This window comes from Eremothecium cymbalariae, chromosome 5 (genome assembly GCF_000235365.1).
Source record: "Eremothecium cymbalariae DBVPG#7215 chromosome 5, complete sequence".
Classification (NCBI taxonomy): domain Eukaryota; kingdom Fungi; phylum Ascomycota; class Saccharomycetes; order Saccharomycetales; family Saccharomycetaceae; genus Eremothecium; species Eremothecium cymbalariae.
Genome location: NC_016453.1, coordinates 1143242 through 1161236, shown reverse-complemented (window position 1 = coordinate 1161236; position 17995 = coordinate 1143242). Strand labels below are relative to the sequence as shown.

At 43.0% G+C, this 17995-nt stretch overlaps 5 protein-coding genes and 1 further gene across 5 annotated transcripts; 1 reads left to right on the top strand and 5 right to left on the bottom strand.

Moving 5' to 3' along the window:
• Nucleotides 1-162: 162 nt before the first annotated feature.
• MPC3 (mitochondrial pyruvate carrier) lies at nt 163-573 on the bottom strand (the record flags this gene model as incomplete). Its single annotated transcript, XM_003647074.1, has 1 exon — nt 163-573. One exon carries the CDS (start codon nt 571-573, stop codon nt 163-165), a length of 411 nt encoding a protein of 136 aa, XP_003647122.1.
• Nucleotides 574-1354: 781 nt separating this feature from the next.
• On the top strand, nt 1355-2866 carry CCA1 (tRNA adenylyltransferase; the record flags this gene model as incomplete). The annotated part of the gene is made up of 1 exon (XM_003647073.1): nt 1355-2866. The coding sequence occupies one exon, from the start codon at nt 1355-1357 to the stop codon at nt 2864-2866; it is 1512 nt and encodes a 503-aa protein (XP_003647121.1).
• Nucleotides 2867-3341: 475 nt separating this feature from the next.
• Ecym_5565 lies at nt 3342-6031 on the bottom strand (the record flags this gene model as incomplete).
• A 2421-nt stretch (nt 6032-8452) lies between these two features.
• Ecym_5564 (aminophospholipid-translocating P4-type ATPase DNF1) lies at nt 8453-13297 on the bottom strand (the record flags this gene model as incomplete). Its single annotated transcript, XM_003647072.1, has 1 exon — nt 8453-13297. One exon carries the CDS (start codon nt 13295-13297, stop codon nt 8453-8455), a length of 4845 nt encoding a protein of 1614 aa, XP_003647120.1.
• Nucleotides 13298-14174: 877 nt separating this feature from the next.
• On the bottom strand, nt 14175-14789 carry UBC13 (E2 ubiquitin-conjugating protein UBC13; the record flags this gene model as incomplete). The annotated part of the gene is made up of 2 exons (XM_003647071.1): nt 14175-14639; nt 14760-14789. 2 exons carry the CDS (start codon nt 14787-14789, stop codon nt 14175-14177), a joined length of 495 nt encoding a protein of 164 aa, XP_003647119.1.
• A 1139-nt stretch (nt 14790-15928) lies between these two features.
• Nucleotides 15929-17671, bottom strand: PAB1 (polyadenylate-binding protein; the record flags this gene model as incomplete). The annotated part of the gene is made up of 1 exon (XM_003647070.1): nt 15929-17671. One exon carries the CDS (start codon nt 17669-17671, stop codon nt 15929-15931), a length of 1743 nt encoding a protein of 580 aa, XP_003647118.1.
• Nucleotides 17672-17995: the final 324 nt, after the last annotated feature.

Genomic DNA, 17995 nt, shown 5'->3' with positions numbered 1-17995 from the left:
ATTCTCTATTTCTAGTTGTTGTTGCGGTGATTGTTCTGCAGTAGTGGTAGTAGTCGGTACCAAAGTTGGTATATTAAAATGCTAGTTCGTTTCTATCCTGGTAATTGATTTCCCTCGGTGCATTAATCTTCATCGGTATACAGAATGCAAAAAGGCCAGAGATCATGCAGCCTTAGCAGACTGCCCATCTACAACTACCTTGTCTCCCTTAATAGAGGACCCTTCGCCAGAAAATATGTATCGAACAACTTCTCCCGCATTATCACCTTGGTTCAATCGATACTTAGTAATCCGCATCAATTGATATGACGCCGTTAAACCTAAAAAGAAATTTACACTAGCCAACAAGTAGTTTCTAGGTTTGATCACAAAGGACCAACGACTCCAAATTACAGCTGTTGCCATTAAAGACAAATTCTGAGTCCCTGAAACTTTCTCAACAGGCCTCTGCGCATCTGATATCCCAGCGATAACAAGACCCCATTTTAAGGTAGGTGCCCAGAAATGAACCGTTTTTGGTCCTGTTTCGCTAGCCCAAAACCTCCTGAATGCTCTACCTGCTGCTGCTGACATATTTTTACCGCTTTCTGGATACCTAACTATTTTTTTATATGTCCAATTAATATTTTCCCTCTTGCTTTCTAATGGTGAAGCTTCTTCTTACACACAAGACGTACACATAAAATTAAAAGCCAAAAATCCCCTGTGGTGCCTTTCCAGAAACCGTTAATATGAAATTGGGTACTATTAACTTAAACAGATTAAAAAAGACGATTGCCTTGAGTAGCGGGGAAACCTTTTTTGCGTTGCTCGCCGCTGTTTACCAGAATGCGATTGATTGTGTAGGAAGAAGGACGTTCGTTCTTGTGTTCTTGGAGGTAATAACACTTGGTTCTAACACCACCGTACCGCGAAGCCTTTTTTTCGTTCGAGCTAGGCAGAAGCTAGACGGACGCCAGGCGGAACCCTGCCTGGCGTCCGTCTAGCTTCTGCCTAGCTCTGTGGGTCGCGTCCTGCCTAGCCCTGCCCTATCGGACAGGGCTAGGCAGGGCTAGGCAGAGCGGGCGGACGCTACACAGAGCCGCACAGAACCACCGTCCACCGTCAGCCCACCGTCATGCCCGCATCCTGGAGTGTGGAAGCTAGTTATACGGCTATCAGCGCTATTGCTGTTCGCGGAGCCGTCGCAGAGTTTATGTCTTGTATAAGATGGCTTGCGGGCGGTTTCGGTTACCCGGATATTGTGAAGATTCCAAAAAAAGGACTCGATTTTATAATCTTAACGAAAGCAATTGAATGAGCAGGTTTAGAAGAGCGGTTTTGGTTAGCATTAGGACGGCATTGAGTTGTGAGTATGACCGGAATGGGTAGGGTAGTGCTTTATCAAATTCGTCTGAATTCATTGGAGCGCCGTATATGTGATGCTATCAAGGATTACTGTGGGAGTGGCGTTAGTGGGCAGGGAGAGCCACTGAGACCCCGAATTGCCGGAGGCTGGGTACGTGATAAGTTGTTAGGGCTTGATTCGGAGGATATTGATGTTGTGGTGAACAACATCAGTGGGGAGCAGTTTGTCAGCGGGCTGGTGGAATTTTTGAGAGGACGTGATGTTGGGAAGGTAGGTAGTGTTCACAAGATCAATCGGAATCCGGAAAAGTCGAAGCATCTGGAGACGTGCACGACACATCTGTTCGGGGTACCTGTTGATTTTGTTAATTTACGATCCGAAAGATATACGGAGGATTCTCGTATACCTGTTGTGGAGTTCGGGACTCCGCTTCAAGATGCGATGCGTCGAGATGCGACTTTAAACGCACTTTTTTATAATATCATTGAGGAAAAAGTGGAAGATTTCACTGGAAGTGGATTGAAGGATCTGTCTGAAGGTGTTTTGAGAACGCCGATTTTGCCCCAGCAGACTTTTAAAGATGATCCATTGCGTATCTTGCGTTTGCTCAGGTTTGCATCTAGGTTCTCGTTCGTGCTTGATCCGGAGGCATTGGAGGCAATGAAACAGGAAGACATCCACAGGATGCTTGAGACGAAGGTCTCGAGAGAACGTGTTGGTGTGGAGGTGCATAAAATTTTGATTAGCAAATCTCCTTTGTGTGGGATAAAGCTCATGCTGGATGCGGGTCTTATGCGGCATGTGTTTTCATATATGGGGGGGGCATCATCGACTGCACTTGATAATTGCTACAAAAGAATGATTAGCGGGGGCTACAAATTAGTAGGGAATTTAACTCACGTAATTGCTGGATATCCCTTGCTGGGAACATGGTATGAAGACTGTAACTTTAGGGAGCATATGCTGCTATCGCTTATCCTAGCTCCGTTCAATGAGCTCTATGCATCCAAGCACTCACGGAAGGGTTCCTCGGCTCTTGGAAGAATTATAAAAGACAGTCTCAGGTACCCGAAATTATCCGTCGAGTTAGTGGAGCTTATTGTGGGATCCTTAAATGAATATCATGAATGTGTCATTAACCATGCCTCATGGCCAAGGTCCAGAGTAGGAGAAGTAATTAGGAAGTTGAAAGGTCATTGGGAGCTATGCCATTGTGTCACGTTGACTCATATTTTTCTCGAGGGAGATAACCTGGAAGGCGAAACTTTGGTTGATCTGACTGACAAATATCAACGGTTTGAAAACTTCGTTAAGGACAACGGCCTTACTGACGTGCACAATCTAAAGCCCTTGATTGACGGCAAAGAAATTGCAAAATTGTACAATATTCGAGGAGGTCCATGGATGAGTACATTAATGCACGATATTTTGATGTGGCAGATGGACCATCCAGAATCCAGCAAAGACCAACTAATCTCATGGATGTTGCCCTTGAAGGACAAGTACCTGTCGCCTTAATGACGATGAACTTTGTTTTAAAAATGTTTTTTCAGATAATATCACTTTTATGTTAAATGTTAACAAGTTATTTGGTTTGTAAAAGTATAATACGTAAAATGTAAATAAATGCTTAATTATGTACCTGTATGTTCATATTCACCTGCAAAACAAAACAAAAAAAAATTGGAGAACAGACATATGTACACATACACCGCGGATTGTGATTTAACATTTGAAAATGGAGAAGTATCAGTCACTGCCATTAACACCGTCCAGCTTTTTAAACATTATAGGATGCTTTCCACAAAATAAACTCAAAATACCAAAAATAAAAACTAGCAAAACAATAAAACAATGAATTAAAGTGAAAATTATAAGATTCAACAGCTTGAGTCCGAGCCAGTTATAAGAAAAATGAATAGAACGCAAGAAAGAGGGGGGAAAGACGACGAGAAAAGAGAGATTATTGTGACTGACTTAATGTTACTGCTAGTTAATGCATGACGGGATTGTTGTCTAGGTCTTTATTATCCATAAACGCGTAAAAATCTCCTCGAACTTGAAATTGATCAAGATCCGAGAATGCGCGAGAATGCGGCAATGCGCGGGAATGTAGAAACGGTTGTTGCGACTGCTGTGCCTGAACATGATGGTTAGCGGCCTTGCCATCTTGGGGACTAATATCGCCACCTGTCAGCGTAGTCGCTGATACATCCATAACGGCCACGTTGGGGATCTCTCCATGAATAGTAGAATTATTACAATTGTTCTTATCTGCAGGAAGGTCGATTTGGATTGTTCCATTTTCTGATGAGAACATGTTTAATGCATTCTCTAAATCAAAGTCCATGTAAGAATCCAGGATATTACTCCCCTCATTATTAATGAGGCCGTTCTGATAAGGCTCTGATCTTGAAGTTGGAATGTAATTATTAACGTGTGAAGGTGTTTCCCCTTTCTGTTGTTTTTTATTTTTTGTTTAGACAGATTACTAGCAGTAGACCCCAAACCTGTGTTCACCAACGTAAACCCTTGATGGTCGTGAATATATTGATATGATAAGCCGCTCGTAGGCACTGAAGGTTCCAACGATGGTTCAATTCCCCTACTACTGTTGCTCGTATTTGGAATAGAACCCAAGTCAAGCCCGGCTTCGTCGCTTTCATCTATAGCAGTACCGGGAATGACCTTAACTGCTTGCACTTGTTTTTCATCGTATAGTTCGGTTGCAAAAGAAGTGTCACGGTCCAAAGACCACACTCCATTGGTGTCAATGGAAACAATCGCACTAGTTGGGCCATTCAAATCTGAGATACCAGGGGTAGAAGAATGGGAAATTGATGACCCAGTAGCCATTCCAGATGGAAATTGATGTGCCGAAGACCTAAGGATATCCGATATGGAATCTTGTTTAAACTTGTGAGTGTATTTTGGTTTAATGGTGTTGTTGTCCAAATATGTTCCAATCCCAACCACAGAATCTGATCTAGGGATAGTATTATTGTCATCCTCATCATTATTGCTATTGCTATTGCTATTGCTATTGTTATTATGATTATAATTATTATTATGATTAGTAGTAGTAGCGTTATTCGTACTTGCCATGTAAACGGAACTCATATCACGAGGTAATCTATGCGATGAGGACCCTCGTGTATTAGACCTTGTTCTTGCAGGAGAATGGGATCTAATTGGAGAATAACGTTGTGATTGGATAGAGTTGGTGCTCATGTTACCAGGTAAATAATATGGCGATAATGTCTGCGAATTTGAAACCAATGGGCTAATTGACCCACCTGTATTTGCGCGTTTCCTTGTAAACATTTTACTGAATGCAATAGAGGCATCATTTTCATCTGCATGATAATGGTTGACGGAGAATGTGTTAGACCTATGCAAATTTGGCTTGGAGAGAGAGCCATTATAAAATGTAGTAGTCATGAATTCTTCGTAATCCTTGTTGTAAGGTTCCCAGAAATTATTATTACTTGGATCCCTATGCTCATCATCATTATTGTAATAATTATACATGTTTTTATGCCCTTGAAAATCGTTATCGCCCACCGAAACCGTAAACTTGTTATTTTTGTTATTCTTGCCATTGGTTACCAGCGATGCTGTAGGTTGCGATAAAGCGGTTGTGTAGTCATTATAAGAAGCCGTTTCAGAATGCAAGTTTGTGGCAGTTTGCAGAAACCTCTTTTTAAGCAAATCTATCTTGCTATTTTGCGGTTGCAATTGCGCTTGTGGTGGCAACGGCAACGGCGTTGGTGGATGCGGCGGCAGTTGCTGCTGCATCGCCATATTACTATTGTTGGACAGCACTGGTGATAATACATTGCTATATTCAGCATGGCTGGATAGCATAGACCTGCTTAACTGAGTCCTGGAACTGAGCCTAGAAGAACTGCTAGTTGCCGTAGTCATCGAGTTCGAACGGCGAGTGAGTGGATCTTCGCCACTGGGCGCAGTATGAACACCCATGCCAATGATCTGGTGCTGGTGGTGGTGATGAATAGAGGATTCGCGGCTATATTTCCCAGAGGTGCTTCCAGCGCTACTGATTGCACTCCCACCAACCTTGCCCGACTTGACGATGTAGGAAGATGAGCTGCAACTTCTCTTGGATGCCGAATTCGGCGTGGAAGGCGGAGCTGACTTGGGTTCCATGACAGGAGCTGGCTCCAACACATTCAACTCCCGGCCACCTTGAGCAGGCAGCGGCAGCGTTGTTGCCGCCGGGAACTTGATATTCTCCGTACCTTTAAATATCCTTAGCATTTTTTCCCGCCGCGACTGTTTAGACTTCTTGGGAGATTCAGCTGTGTCCTGCACCGTGAAATTAACAAAAACCATGCTGCCATTTTTCTTGGCCTTTGCCTTCTGACCCTTTCTAGTTTTCGGCTGGTCCGGATCCTCCAACTGCACCGCCACCGGTGTGCTCATGATATTAATTCTGTTGTTACCACCGTTCAAAGCCATTGTCGGCGAATACGTGACGTTCTGCTGCTGCTGCTGCTGCTGCGAGCAGAAGCTCGCAGCAGGACTGATATCCGATATCACGGTCTGAGTCATCGACGATGACTTTTTATAATAGTGCGGAATCTTCCATTTCGATGTCGATTCAGCAATTGGGCTCGACTCATCCGGTGTCACTCGTAGAGATGTTTTGCGAGGCCTCATCTAACCACCGACCGCTCTCAAGAGAACCTCTTAAAAATAAACTAAAACAAAACTGAAAAACTGAAAAAAAATGCCTATGACTGATGCCTGCCGAATGAAACCTATCCGATGTCCGCACCTGCAATGCTATAATGATCTATCAACCCCCTCTTCCTGTACCTCTCTCGTCTTTTTCTCCTGTCAGATCAAAAACCGTATACCAGACACGCGCACAACGAAGAAATCAACAACACACAGAGAGCCTCTTGCAAACTGCGACTGCAAAGATACCAGGAACCAGCTGGAAGAATAAGAGAACAACTGATGGCAGAGCAAGAGAGAGAGAGAAAACGCTGGTCTAAAGCAAAACAACGACAACGTAACAACAATCAAACAATCAAACAAAAACCAAGAAACAATACCAAAAAAGAAGAATTGGCCCAGCTTCCTTCCAAATAATTGATGCCCTTAAGTCAACAAAACTTAAAAGTTAGTAAAATTACGTTCTTTAAAAGAAAACAAAACCCCCCCCCCCAGAAAATCCCCCCAAAAACCCCCAGATAATTATCCTCCGTAAAAACAATATATATCCCACCATACCCTCTCAGCAAGAAGAATACCCACAAAGAACAACTCCATAATAACTGGCTATTATCAAAAGCTCTTTTATCATTGTAGTTTTTTTCCTTGGTGTTCTTTTCTGGTTTTCTAATGGAAAAGAAATATCATACTAACCTTCTTTTTTTATCAATTTCTCCTTTGATATGATCTATCTAGAGAGAGAGAATGTTCAGAACGCAAATACAGACTTCTCTGTTCCTCTTTCGCTGTGTATATGTTTCTAGTTTCAAGTAATGCGAAAGCAGATATATATATATAAAACACCAGAGATATACACACGATATGACAAGGAAAGAGAGGGAAGGAGGGAGGAGGCCTTCCTTTTTATTTTTTTATTTTTTTATTAATTTTTTTAGTTCGTTTTTGTCGTTTTTTCTGGTTTTGTTGTTATATATTTATATGTATTATACATCCGTTGTAGTTGGGTAGAAAGATCAACACCGAGGGTAAAAGGCGCAACAGCAGTGGAACGGCAGCTGTGGAGGTGGTGGGAGGGGCAGTGGTAGTAGTTAGCAGAAAGAAGTGTATAGTTAGTAGAAACAACAGGTCCAGCTTGTGTGGCGGACTGGGAGGGCGCCAGAGGGTGGGTAATTTAGCGGGAGGGCGGCGGTGGATACGTAGTGTGCAAGATGTAGATATCAGAGGAGAGTGGGTTTACTGGCTAATCAAACCGGAGGCTTTGGGGCGGTTAGCAGGCCGGCTTCGAGTTTTTCACGGCGTATTTGTTTCCGTGAGGGAAGGGGAACGACTGGCAAGCGATGGCATGTGGAGAGGGGGGTGTGTGGATAGACCATCCATCCATGTAGGTATGCACGCGTGCATACCTACATGGATGGATGGTCTATGTGGGTTTGGGTTGTAGTTAGAGAGCAAAAAACGGCCATGGCCAGCACGGCCACAACCAGCTGGGTGGCTGCTGTAAGCGGAAACGTAGATCTAAAATTTGCTATGATATAATATGGAAGTAGGAGAGAGAGTAGTAGGTTAGGGACAGCCAAGTTATCCGGCAAAGAATCGCAAATCGCAAAGACCTTGCATCAGTAATGTATCTGCTAAAAAAGAGTTGCCTGCGTAGGCGCAGGTTTAATCGCAGTACAACGGTATCGCCAGATGTCGGTTGCAAAAGAGAGGGTGTGGGAGATGTGTGTGTGTTCTGCACGAGGGATTAAGCAGAAGGATACGAGAGAAGGCGAGGGAAGTAGGGGGTAGGGTACGTATAATGGACAAAGGCGTGGTGAATGATAAAGGAGATTATAGTGCGGTAAGGGTACTACGTCAGAGTTTTTTGGGGTGGGGGGTTGTATTGCCGGTGTGGGGTGTGAGGAGAAGTGGTGGATAGCAGAGGTGTGGATGATGCAGATCATAGAGGGTGTTTGATGATGGCAGTGATGCTATCTATATATACGGTGGAAAGACACGAGGGGACCCGCGGGAGTGGTAACATGACATGTATGTCAGGCGGAGGAGTGTAGTCGAGATCTAGAAGTATATTTGCAGTAGAACAGCTATGAAAGGTTGCAAGAGTTTGCAGATAGAAAAGGGTTAGTCACGACTAGCATATATATATATATATTACAAGGTTTACATGTTCAGACAAGTTCGTGTGTGTGACGTACAAAGAATAGTGTTTGATTTTTTTGGTCTTTTCTCTTGAAAAAAGAGCTTGCTCTTTCCAAAGCATTTTGTTCGGTTATTTTTTTAGTTTTGTGTGGTTGTAACGTAAGTAAGTAGTAGTCATTTTGGTTTGATTCAACGTATTATTTTCTTTAGTTAGGCAGGCGTATGTACCGTCGTTGTGAATGTGGTTTGTTGTATTTGCAGTTAGTGACGGCCTATCAAGGTTTCGGCATGGGTGAGTCCCGGGATATCCAACGAGGGTCTTGTTCTTTCTGCGGAATAGCGATGATCCAGTTGGTTGGAATGCAGCATGGACAAGCGAGTTGCTTCCAAGGAGGATCTAGGTGGGGATGTGGATCCTTCTACGGGCGTGGCGTGTGTGCGTGGTAGAGAGGAACTTTTGTCCATCAGGCTCATGGGAATATCCTGCGATGCCAGGACCAGTGGTTGGTCCATGGAGGACATTTTTTCAGCTGTTGAGTCATTGTTGTAGCTTTCATGGGGATTGACGGCATTGAGTCTTTTTCTTTCTGGATCAGTGGGGTCATAGCCTTCGGGGTAGTTTCTGAATTGACCGCGAGCCCAGCATTCTCTTATGATGTCGATGTCGCGTGGGAAGAAGAGCTTGCGGAAGACGTCGAAAGTGAATCTTGGCAATAGACAGAACAATACCCCAATGAATAGTACCGCCCAAAATACGGGCTGGCCAAATACGCGGAAGGCGCTTTTGTAGAACTCACCTGAGTAGAGGACGCTGCTCCAGATGAAAGTCCACAAGAAGACGACTAGGCATGAGAGAACAACAAATGTGGTGGAGAACCAATCCCAGCGGTACTGATGGAGGAATACGTAAAAGTTGCAAGAAAGGACGGCCATGCAGGTGACAAAGATGCCAAACCAGTAGCGGTGGTCTAAACCATACCCATTTTTGGTCACGAGACCGGTATAGTGGAAACAGAAGTATGGGAAGAAGAAACAGATCACAGATTGGTAAATACCATCAAGACAGTACCACCAGAACTTTTTTTGGTTCCACTCTGTTCTAAGGATTCCAACACGATACAATTGTGGAACTGCCACGGAAATGGTGTCATTGACATCTTGGTCCAAAATACCCAGCAAGATGACGGGTAGAGAAGTAAAAGCCAAGTTGTAAAACATCAAATATGTGTACTCGTACAAATAAGATCCATCGTAATCGCTGTAAATACCAAACCAAAATGAAGCCAATGTAAAGATTATATTTTTGTAAAAGAACTGTGGGATCATTTCTGCCAACCGCTTATAAGACCATCTTCCGTGAACCAGCACCAATCGAGTCAAGAACCTAAATTGGCCAATGGCATAGTCTGAAGACATTACCGCTTGCCTCCCTTCTTCACCAGCTATACCTACCCCAACGTCTGCTGCTTGAATCATCGCCACATCATTCGAACCGTCGCCAATTGCCAAGGTCATCACATCTAGTGTATCCTTTACCAATCTCACAACTGCAGCTTTTTGCGCGGGCGAAACTCTGCAACACAATACAGCTCTGCAATTCTTACATAATAGTAGGAACTTACGTCTGGTATCTTCGCCCGCCAAAGCAACTTTCAAAGCGTCTCCATCAATAACAACACCAAATGTATCAAGTGGTACGTCATGAATACCTCTGGCCATTTGTAACTCATCTTCACTTCCAGTCATTTGGAACTTTTCATTCAAGTACTGATCAATCAAGTTAGTCACGATTTCCACTGGGGTAACTCCCATACTTTGAACATCATTACCAGAAGACTTAATGACCAACAATTCCATATCATTGCCTAGCAAATTACAAGAGAAACCAATATTAATAGCTGTTTCAATCTTATCACCGGTCAAAACCCATAACTTAATACCAGCTTCCGCCAAAATAGCAATAGAAGCTGGAACGCCATCCTGTAAACGATCCTCAATTGCGGTACCGCCTAACAGTATTAGTCCACGCTCAATCGAGTCGGCAACTTCTTCCATTTGTTCCTCACGATTGGTTAAGGATGCTGCCGCTACTTCATGACGAGTGTTCCAATCTTCGTACTCATCCCAGGATAACTCACGTTGAGCGATACATAGCGTTCTTAAGCCCTCTGTTGCATATTGCTCCAAGTGTAAAGCAGTTCTCTCCAACAAGGAACTATCATTGTTAGATCTATCCAACCTTGAATATATGACAGAATCAGCACCTTTACATAATAGCAAGGCCTTGGGTTTTTGTTCAGGAGACTCCGCAGGAATTTTGACTATACATGACATCCTCTTTCTTGCAGAATTAAATTCCAGAACATTTAGGATCTCAAATTCCTTATGAACACCCTGTATTTCTAATATAACACCAGATTTAGTGCGTCCTACGAAACTAAAACCCATATCTCTAGCAGTGCCAACAAGTGCACTTTCATCTGGGGATTGTGCCTTCAATTCTAGTCTTTCAGGGTTACTTTTACTTTGTTCAGCCACAACTGAGTGACATAATGCAAGAGCTAGCATAAAGTGTTCGTTTGCCTCCTTCTGTTCTAAACCAGATTTACCATTTAAATCTTCAACTAATTCTTTAGAGACAAATGTAACTTCACAAGGATGTAACTGAGAGTTCTTACCTAAACGGACTAAGATATCAATCATTTCTTGTTTATCTTGAGCAATTTCTGCATGTTCCCGAGCACTTTCCTCCTCAACATCAATGCCTTGGCGCTTTCGTAAACCAGCAAGGGCTTCTGTATAGGCACGACCATATGAAATACCATTAATTGTGCACTTTTTAAATTCCATTACATTTTGGGTTAAAGTCCCTGTCTTATCGGAAAAAATGTATTCAATTTGGCCCAGATCATCTGATATATTCCAGGTAGTTGGAGTACACGGATAATCTAATTTTTTGTAATAGGATAAGACATCACAATAGATAAATGCGGCTTGAACAGTTTTTATAATTTCAATGGAGATGTATAATGAGATGGGTACCAAAGATTGATATGAAATAACCGCAACGAAGAAACTCAAAACACTATTTGCAAAAGGTGATCCAGCGACGGTTCCAAACTCAAAATAAGATCGGGACCTATCGGTATAACGATAGTATAGACCATTCACGACACCAGCAACCAAACATAGAACAAACAACAAGGCAAAGTTCATCATTACTGAATAATTCAGCTCCCTAGAAATCCTGGATTTTTTCGTTGGGGTAATACCAGCATTCAACATAATCTTGGTATCATTACCAGTGAACATCACAATTCCGGTTGCCCATTTGGTATTTCTCAAAAAACAACCACGCAATAACATATTGTTAATTATTACAGGTTCATTTTTTACAGTATCAGAGGTCGTATCTATCCATTTTAAGTTACCCTGGTAAGAATATAAGTTAGGGTGAGGGCCTTCTGACTCGACCCAAAAATTGCATTTTGAAATGTCTTGAGAATTCCTAATTTTATAGGAACACTTCAATGACTGACGAACCTTTAAATTAGTTTCACCATCCAAGTTTTTGGTTTCCACATAGCAAGCACCATCTGAATCTGATGTAGCCAATAATATTATATCAGCAGGGACTTCATCGTTATTTTGAATACGAACAATATCACCAACTTTAACATTCTTCCAATGGGCCCTGGAAAACCTAGCCTCAGGTTTAGGTGGAACATTGCGGTTCAATAATGAACCAGAATCGACTGGGTTTGATTGATCCATTCTTTCAGTGTCCAAAGAAGGCCTGTAAGACCCGATTGAATCTAGTGAATTACGTGGACCAGTGCCACCTGCACGCATTGCTGCCATATGAGACGCCTCACGCTTGCGCTGCGCCCTCTTCCTCCTGCCTTTTTCCGTGAGTCTCTCTGTGAATAACCTCACAGTACTGAATAGAATTCTAGTATTTAGTTTTTTAAACTTCCTCCACAGTGAGACATTATCTTCAGAGACGTTATGATTTTCTACACCAGATAAAATGTGAGTTCTGGTATTATTAACTTCGAGATCCAGGATTGTCCGACGTGAATCTTCGACAGCATCCTTAATCGCAGTAACAATGATGATCACAATCAATGGTATTGAAGCCAGGGCCGGATTCGTTACACCAAAGATAGATACACAACTGAGAATAATTAACACCAAGAAATAAACATTTGCGACATTCTTGAATTGGTACATCAAGTTCTTTGGGAAAAAGGACAAAGGTGTATATTTCGTTGTACGAATCTTGTTTCTCACGTACCTAACAACAGGCCGTCCATTTTCGTCCAACATTTCATCTGGTAGGGTGGTGTTATAGAATACTGTACGCTTCTCCCCCTGCCTACTCGCAGTAGCCCCTTCCTCAAGGACCTCATTGTTATTGTTGTTATTGTTGTTATCGTTGTTGTTGCTCTTGTTGTTCGTGCTATTATTACGGTATGGATTCTCTTGGTTCTTTCTACTCCATCTCAACGTCCGAACCCTGCCCTTAATAGGATGGCCTGTATTTTTATGTCTCTGGGTCCCCCAACGAAGGACCTTCATATCCCGGGTTAAGTGAGGATCCCGTTCCAAAGTAAGCTTTTCAGCTCCCTTTCCAAACCTTTCCTCCTCCTCCTCCTGAATTCCTGCATCCATCGTTGATCCAAACTGTCCTTGGGTGTTCCTACCAGGTGTATTAGTGAACGAATTTACATCACTCTCCAACTCCGACTCTGAATACCCATTCTTAACGGGAGTAGAAGGGGCAAACGCCAGTCTTTGAACATCTACCTTCCCTCCCTTCGTGGATGAAGTGTGCCGTTTTAAAATCGACGGCTTTCGTGCCTGGAAGTTATCCTGCTGTCCTGTCGTCATTCCGCCCTCCGCCATCGGTACCATACACGGGATTTCAAACCGAAATTGGTCGCTAAACGGAGAGTCCAATGGCTGGTCGTCCCTCACTTGAATTACAGGTACAGTCACTGTACCTCCTGAGTCAGTGGAATAACTATGTGAATGCCCGTGGCTAACGCTCCCAGTTCCGTTCCGCTTTTTACCTTCTTTGGACCCCTCTGCTCCCTGTGTCATGCTATATATCCAAAATGAAAAGCTCCCACTTATTTAAAAATCCGCTGCTGACTGGTCGTCCTTTACCCACTGCGTAAAAAGAGCTTACGAAATTAAAACAACGCCCTCTTCTCGCTCGTGTAATTACGATTATTATTGCTATTATGATTATTAATCCTAATCCACCCACACTCTTATAACCAGCAATCCCCTGAAAACCCTATCTTTTATAAAACTCAACAATATAAAACGAAAAAATATCAATCCAAAAGTTAACTACAACCTTATGCTTTCTATCTCTTTACAGCGCTCTAAATCCTAAAACAACCTGTCAACTAACTCTTTTGTGCCTTCCCCGAAATATGGAAACACAGTCTAAAAACTCGCCTTCAACTCTTTAAAGCTGCACTCCAAATATCAGTGAGTACCTTTGCCCGTTCAATAGCGACTCTCTGTTAGTTATCTTGTCTACTTTCTGACGTTCAATCTAAACGTATTATTGATTGACCTGTCAAACGCAACTGAAAACTCTCACCAAAGCTTTCGTAGATGATTCGGGTTCGGAACGGGAAATTTTATGAGGATTTGCTAGCCGCAGCAGAAGCCGAAAACGTGGTTGATAGCAGGGCAGTACACAACTCCAAGGCATCCAGATTGCACATTCCACGATAGCCAGGTACGTAGGAGAGGTGCGGTAGTCTTAGCGGGGCTAGATGGAGGTGGACATGTCTAGTCTGCCTGCAAAGTGTATATATGGTTTATAGAGGAGTGCAGAGGGCAGGATGTGGTTGCTGACGTAAAAAAGATGTGTTTACGTAAGGGAATCTGTAGGTAGCTATATATGTGACACGGCGGGAAGATGTTACTGGAGGTGTGCATGGTATGTTGGCCGGTGGGATCAGTTGTTTGTTTCGCTGGGGCCGGTGGGGGATGGTGGGGGAGGGCGACAGGCATATAGGGCGGTCCAATGTTTTGCTTTGGCAATGGCAGCATCTTCATCAGCTATCCAGTCCTCAGCCACGTCGTTTGCTAGCGGGTCGTTTGGGTTTGGCGTTGCGAGCAGTGCTTGGATAGATAGGAGAACGGTTCTTATTTGTAAAGCTGGGGACCAGTTCGTCTTTAAAACGTCTAGACAGATGCGGCCTAATCTATCAATATTTGGGTGGTAGATTTTGGTGAGGAAACGAACCTTGGGGGGCTCCATTGGGTACTCATCGGGAAGAAATAGTTCTAATCTAAAAACTCCATTTTCATAGGCACTCTGCTGGGGGCCTTCGATAGACACGTCGAAGTAGCGGAGGTTATCCTCGTGTGGCTCTGCGGAGATACCTGGAACGGGGTCGCTAACAAGTCTTTCAGTTTCCTGGGTTGTAGGTTAGTAGGCTGTGTCAAAAAGGAGGCTTGGTAGAGGAGCAGTTTAGAGTGTGGTGGTGGATGTGAGGAGGCGTAAAAGGAAGACAAGCTAGTACTCGACACGACATACCTTGATTATTCTCTTAGGCAGAGTCGTCATTATGGGGCTAGGAGGAGAGGGTGTACTCGGTTTTGGTGCAGTATAAATCGTTTTTCCTGGCAGAACAAGTTACTAGTAGTAGTATTTGTATTGATAATGGAATGAGACTGAGATAGCACGATGCTTGTCAAGCGCTGTACAGTTTGTATGTGTAGTAACGCTAAGTTAGCGGTGGTAGAATATGATGTTTGCTGACACAAGTAGTTCGTGTGACATGATTGAATGTAATGAGGTTGTAAAACGGATGAGAAATATTACGATTGAAGCATTAAGATAAAGTAGAGTGTAAAGTTGAAGAAATTAGGAGGGGTGGGTGGCGGGAGGTTAGATTAGGTCTACGAGGCTGAGGGTGGATTGTAGGGAAGATTCTAATGGGAGCGCGTTTCCAGGCGGGATGCGGGATAATGATTTGCCGGAATCTGGACCATTAATCCAGTAGATTTTGGCGAAAGCAACATATTTATTAGTGATAGCATGTTCCTCGGCGATGAGAGTGACATGAATTACTTAATATATCATACAAGATCTCTTACATTCAATGCTGCGTATGAGAGCCTAGGCAGGCTAATATACAGATGCATGTTGGGAAACGTAGTGTCTGTTCAATGATAGCAAACATTCAGTGAGTACAACGCATGTAAGAATGAGAGGGAATGAGATGGGGGTAATAGACATTCAAACATAAGTTTTTATAACACCAACGTACCACAATGCATGCAATATTGCCAAACGCAGATGTAATAATAATAATAATATAATAAAAAAAACACACATGGTAGATACAATAAATTTCCCACAATTTATTTAATAAAAAAAAATTTGAAGATATTCGAGAAATGGAGATGTTAGTTAATGAGGAGGATACTGGCTTCTCTGTATCTGTCTATCTGTCTTTCTTGTTGTATCCTCTCGTGGAATTATAGGTAGGAATAAATGATCGAAAAGTAGCAGTTAACATAATAGTTTCAAGGGCGTTTAATGGTCAGAGAACAAAAAAGGCGAATGGACAGAAGATAACAACACTAGGATGGTTTATACGGGGGTGGGGGGTGGGGTGCGGTGGATGGATGGATCTAGGAAGGCGGAAAACGGGTTGAATTCCGGGGCGGGGCAGAAAAGAAAAGCCAGGAGAAATCTAATCACTCCTGGGATTCGACAGAGGCAACTTGTGCCTCTTGGTCTGCTTTGAACTTCTTGTAGGCAGCATGCGCCTCTTGGAAGTGCTGCTCCAACAGATCGTCGTTTTCAAGCAATTGGATAACCTGTTGAGGTGGCAAGTCCAAAATCATACCCGTAATCTTACCTGCAGCTTCCTCATCCTGAGTCTTGGCAAAAACCTTTTGATACAGTTGTTCGCCTAGCGCTTGTCTTTGTTTTTGTTGATAAAACTGTTGTTGTTGGCCGTTCCTTGGGAACTGACCTTGTGGACCAAATCCACCGTACATTGGGCCTGGTCTACCAAATTGCTGGGGCGGAATAGCGCCATTCTTTGGCATACCGGTCATCTGTGGATTAGGGCCTTGGAAAGGGACTCTTGGAGGGATACCACCATAATACATTGGTGGAGGAATGAATTGACCTGGCAGACCGGCAACAGCAGCGGCAGCAGCCGCGTTCGCATGCTGGAACCTCATTTGATTTCTAGCTTGAATCTGTTGGGCCAACTGGTTTCTTCTAACCTCCTTCCGCTGAGCAATAGCAACGTAGAGCGGCTTACCGGCAACAAGCTGTTGGTTCTTTTCGGTGATCGCTTTGGTAGCCTCCTCTGGGGTGGAAAAGCAAACAAAACCAAAGCCTCTGGAGCTACCTGCTTCATCCTTCATCACTTTGACAGAGGTGATGGTTCCAAATGGAGCAAACTCATCCTTCAACTTCTCATCATCAATGGAATCATCCAAATTCTTAATGAACAAATTAACACCCTGGTACTTGGCCAATTTTTCCAATCTAGCAGTTTCATACTGCTTCTTCAGTTCCTGTTGACGCTCATGTTTCTTCTGAGCCCTGCCAACATACAGCGTTTGGCCCCTGAAATCAGACTCGTTCAACTCATCAACAGCTCTGGCGGCGGTGGAGTGATCCTCAAAGTTAATGAAACCGAACCCCCTTAGCTTACCCTCGGAGTCCTTTTCCAAAACGGCAGAGGTTATCTTTCCATACTTGGAAAACAACTGTTCAAACTCTTCCTGACTGGTCTCCAGGTCAATGTTCTTAACATATATGTTGGTGAACTTGGCCTTTACCTCCTCAAGCTTGGATTGACGATCCTTCTTAGACACATGCCATGCAACATAAACCTCCTGATCATTCATCAACATCCCATTAACTGCCTCAATCGCATCTCTAGCATCAGATTCGTTCTCAAAGTGCACAAACCCAAACCCTCTAGAAACCCCATTATCATCAGTTGCCACTTTACAAGACAAAATATTCCCAAAGGTGGAAAACGTCTCATGCAAGGACTTATTATCAATCGCAGGGTGCAAGTTCTTGATGTAAATGTTCCCAGAACCCTTCTTGCGCAAAGATGGATCCCTTTGCGACCACATAATGCGACAAGGCTTACCCTTAATAAGAGTGTAGTTCAACTGCTCAATAGCCTTCCTCCCCGCTTCATGATCGTGAAAGTTAACATAAGCATACCCCAATGACGTATTCGTAATAGCATCCCGACAAACCCTGATCGAAGACACTGACCCAATAGGCGAAAAAATATCATACAATAACGCCTCCGAAACTGATGGATCTAACTCCCCAACATACAAAGATGCCCCAGACGTCTCAACCTTTGGAGTCTCAGATTCCGTCGTCGTAGGCGCCGTCTGCTCCTCGATCTTCAATTGTTCCAATTGCTCTGCAGTCTTATCAGTAACGTCAGACATCCTAATTTTTATAATAAACCTTTTCAATTAAAAACGAAAAATGATGAAAGACCAATAAAGCCTGGTTTTTTTAGTTTTTTTTAAAAATAAAATGTGGGAAATAATCCTTTTTTTGATTTTTTTTTTGCTTAAGATGTTAACACTAGTGTCTAGTAACTCCAAGACTCTAATATATCAAATCTTTAAACTTTGCTTTGTTTTTGAATACGAATTCCAATGAAAGGTATCTGAAAAAAAACCCTGCCTTATTATGTGCTTGTAATATTCAACTATCAAGATCAAAAATCAAAATACTAACAAATAATACTACCTTCTTCTCTTCTC